At 40.3% G+C, this 2,979-nt stretch overlaps 1 protein-coding gene across 1 annotated transcript; it reads right to left on the reverse strand.

Moving 5' to 3' along the window:
- Nucleotides 1-354: 354 nt before the first annotated feature.
- Nucleotides 355-2,377, reverse strand: LOC121773710 (protein FAR1-RELATED SEQUENCE 5-like). Its single transcript, XM_042170627.1, has 3 exons — nt 1,977-2,377; nt 1,059-1,884; nt 355-690 (listed from the first exon to the last, which is right to left on the reverse strand). Exons 1-3 carry the CDS (start codon nt 2,375-2,377, stop codon nt 355-357), a joined length of 1,563 nt encoding a protein of 520 aa, XP_042026561.1.
- Nucleotides 2,378-2,979: the final 602 nt, after the last annotated feature.

The raw sequence follows: 2,979 nt of genomic DNA on the forward strand, positions 1-2,979 counted from the left end.
ACATTGGCTTTTGAGAAATGAATTCATTAGGACACAAACACTCACACATTACTCAATGCTGGTAAAGACATTGACTTTTGAAAATGAATTCATTAGAAAACAAAAGCAAACTGATAAACTTAACTTAGTCAACTAACATTTGATGCAACACGCACGATTAGAACGAAGAAGGGTGACAATGTGATACTTCAACCTTGAGACTGAATAATTAGAACTAAAACCAAACAACGTACGATCTCTTGTACTGACTTTCAATGCTAGAAAAAATGGCTTACATTTAATTGCACTATTGATATCAAAGATTAGGATTAAAAATAAAACCAAGTTACAAATGAACAGCAAATCCACATTTTGCTACATATTTGACTTTCCTTTCTCCCTGCCACAATTCCTTGCATCGTGATGACCCATTTCTCGACACTTTGCACATCGCCTCTTAGGTTTGTTCTGTAATATGATAGCCTTCTCTAAGGATGATTGAATTCTTTTTCCAGATGTGCTGCCGGATCCCTTTGTACTCACTACATTAAGAGGGTGCACGGTAACAACATTCGGTCGAGCTAGCCCATACAGGTTCTCAATACTCTGTGCTTTACCCATTGAAGACACGGAAGGTACTGTATCACCAAAGAGTTTATGACTTAATTCTTCCATTCCGTCGAATAATGCAAAAATGTCGTTTGCATTGCTCTGCGCTCGTTGAAATAAACGAAAGTATAAGGAATATAGTTTCGTTGCTACAACACGTTTTGCATCGACCTGTGAATCTGCGTAAAGCCAGCATCAGTAGGATAGCACCATGGTGACATTACATATGAACGAAGCAATTGGAAAAAAAAACAAATGGCATTGAAAACGAACCTGCAGATGTCGATGACTCCTCACTCGGATCATTGTGCACTGATTTCAACAAAAGGCGTCTTCAACCACCTTGTACCAATATATGTGGATGGTATTTCTTTCACGTCATGGTTTTTGAACAACCAAAAAATGTGTGAACATAATATTCCACGACGCAGAAACAACTTGCAATCGCATTGGTACGATTCGGTGCTAACTTCATGACGGACGACACCTTTGTTTCGATGGCTGTCCATTATCGTGTAAATCTCAGTGTTGTCCTCCAACTCAAAGTGAGACATTCTGCAACGACGATGAGCCTCGGCGATCTCATCTTGAACTTGCTGAAAGATGCGATCTGTATACATAGCAGCTGCGTGTTTCTCGAATAAAAGCTCTGTTGACAGGATGGGGACTTTTGAAGCATCAGAGAAATCGAGCCTCTCAGTTATGTTACGCTGAGCATCCAACGCGCTATTGTAGTGCATCACAAAGTCAGCGAGATTAAAATGCGGGTTTGTGTACCTTTTGAAAAAACTGTTCTCGGACTCAGAGAATGAAGTTTTCTTCAACAACGACCCCATTGGGAAATCCCTAAAATATGCTGGAATCCAATACTCTCGATGTGCGAACATGGTAGTGAACCAAGCTTCATTTTGTAAACCATATTGGTCGACAATAGTCAGCCAAGTTTCTTCAAATTCCTCTGGCTCCAACAATTCAGACCATATGCAAGAGTCCAAATCCTTCTTCAACTCTTCGTTGGCAAGTATTCTTTTGGGAACCTTTTCAGGAAGCTTCATCATTATGTGCCACATGCACCAACGATGCCTGGTACTAGTTAGAACCCTTTCTATAGCAAGTTTCATGCCCCAATCCTGGTCGGTAATTATCAACTTAGGTGCGAAACCCATACAATCGACAAACTCACTCAGCAACCAAGAAAATGAGTCAGCTCCCTCATTTGACACGAATCCGGCACCAAACGTAACAGGGCATCCGTGGTTGTCTTTTCCAGTGAATGGCCCAAACACCATGCAATACCTATTCAACAAGCATATCAAGAAACGATCATTACCAAACCGTGAAGAAGAACAATATATGAAGCCTTGAAAATGTTAGACACAGGTTATTACTTGTTTGTTGAGTAGGTAGTGTCAAATGACACAATGTCACCGAACATTGTGTAGTTCTTTCTCGACACAGCGTCACACCAAAAAAGGCTTTTTAACTTTCCATCAGTACCTTGTTGGAATTTGTAATGGAAACCATCACATGCGTTCTTCTTTACCTCCATTTGATTTAAAATCATTTGGACGTCAGCGCCTTTCATCTCTTGCAATATGTCGCGCTTGCAATTCCGTATGTCAGTAACGGTGCAACCCACCGCATCGTACCCACCCAAGAACTCCTTCAATAAATTGAAAGTCCTTGTAGGTCCAATGTTGGCCTTTGAGCAGTCCTGCATGAATTTATAATGGATATCCCCAAGGTTACGGTTGGATTTCATGTATCGGACGTGCTTTTTATCAACCATCTCGTGATTGTGTAGGTCTACAAAGTTGCTGACAACATAGCAAGGACTGCCAGGATCGGTCGAATACTTCAAAGTAAGTTTGGCATTGCAATTACACCTGCTAGAACGGCGTCTACGTTTGGTAGAACTCGCCTCTTCGTCGACATCCCACTTTTCACCTTGCCGGCTGCATACAATAGTCTGCCAGGTTTTGATGTCGTTCGAGTATTTGTGTCTGAATCTACGAGTATCAAAACGGCATTCGTTGGCGTATGCTTCATAAAATGAAATTCCTTCGTCCAAAGTTTAAACACCTAGCCAATGTAAGGCTTCATGTCGGGTCTGCAATCTGGGATAAGTGCATCTATAAACAAAAGAAATAAGTGTCCAAATGTCATCACAGAATGTCAGCACGTGCGAATTGGCAGATTGTCATCGCAAACTATATCAGATAAACACATTGCTGGTAGTTTATGTATAGAGCATCATAATAAGCATAAACAAGTAGACAAAATTGAACTAATTTTTCACCAAAAAAAACGTAACAGATTCATCACAGATTCAAATAGGGAGCGAGTATTGTTATTAGATTTTCACTTGAAAAAAATCTAATCTAAGTTGAT

The sequence above is a fragment of the Salvia splendens genome, chromosome 2, assembly GCF_004379255.2.
Source record: "Salvia splendens isolate huo1 chromosome 2, SspV2, whole genome shotgun sequence".
Classification (NCBI taxonomy): domain Eukaryota; kingdom Viridiplantae; phylum Streptophyta; class Magnoliopsida; order Lamiales; family Lamiaceae; genus Salvia; species Salvia splendens.

Excerpts from the sequence above, each read along its gene's own strand:
- LOC121773710 (XM_042170627.1), bottom strand. The coding sequence starts at position 2,377 with ATGGTTGATAAAAAGCACGTCCGATACATGAAATCCAACCGTAACCTT. Across the intron at positions 1,885-1,976 it reads ACTACCTACTCAACAAACAA|GTATTGCATGGTGTTTGGGC; the intron begins GTAATAACCTGT and ends CTTGTTGAATAG. Across the intron at positions 691-1,058 it reads AAGGTGTCGTCCGTCATGAA|AGCAATGCAAACGACATTTT; the intron begins GTTAGCACCGAA and ends CAACGAGCGCAG.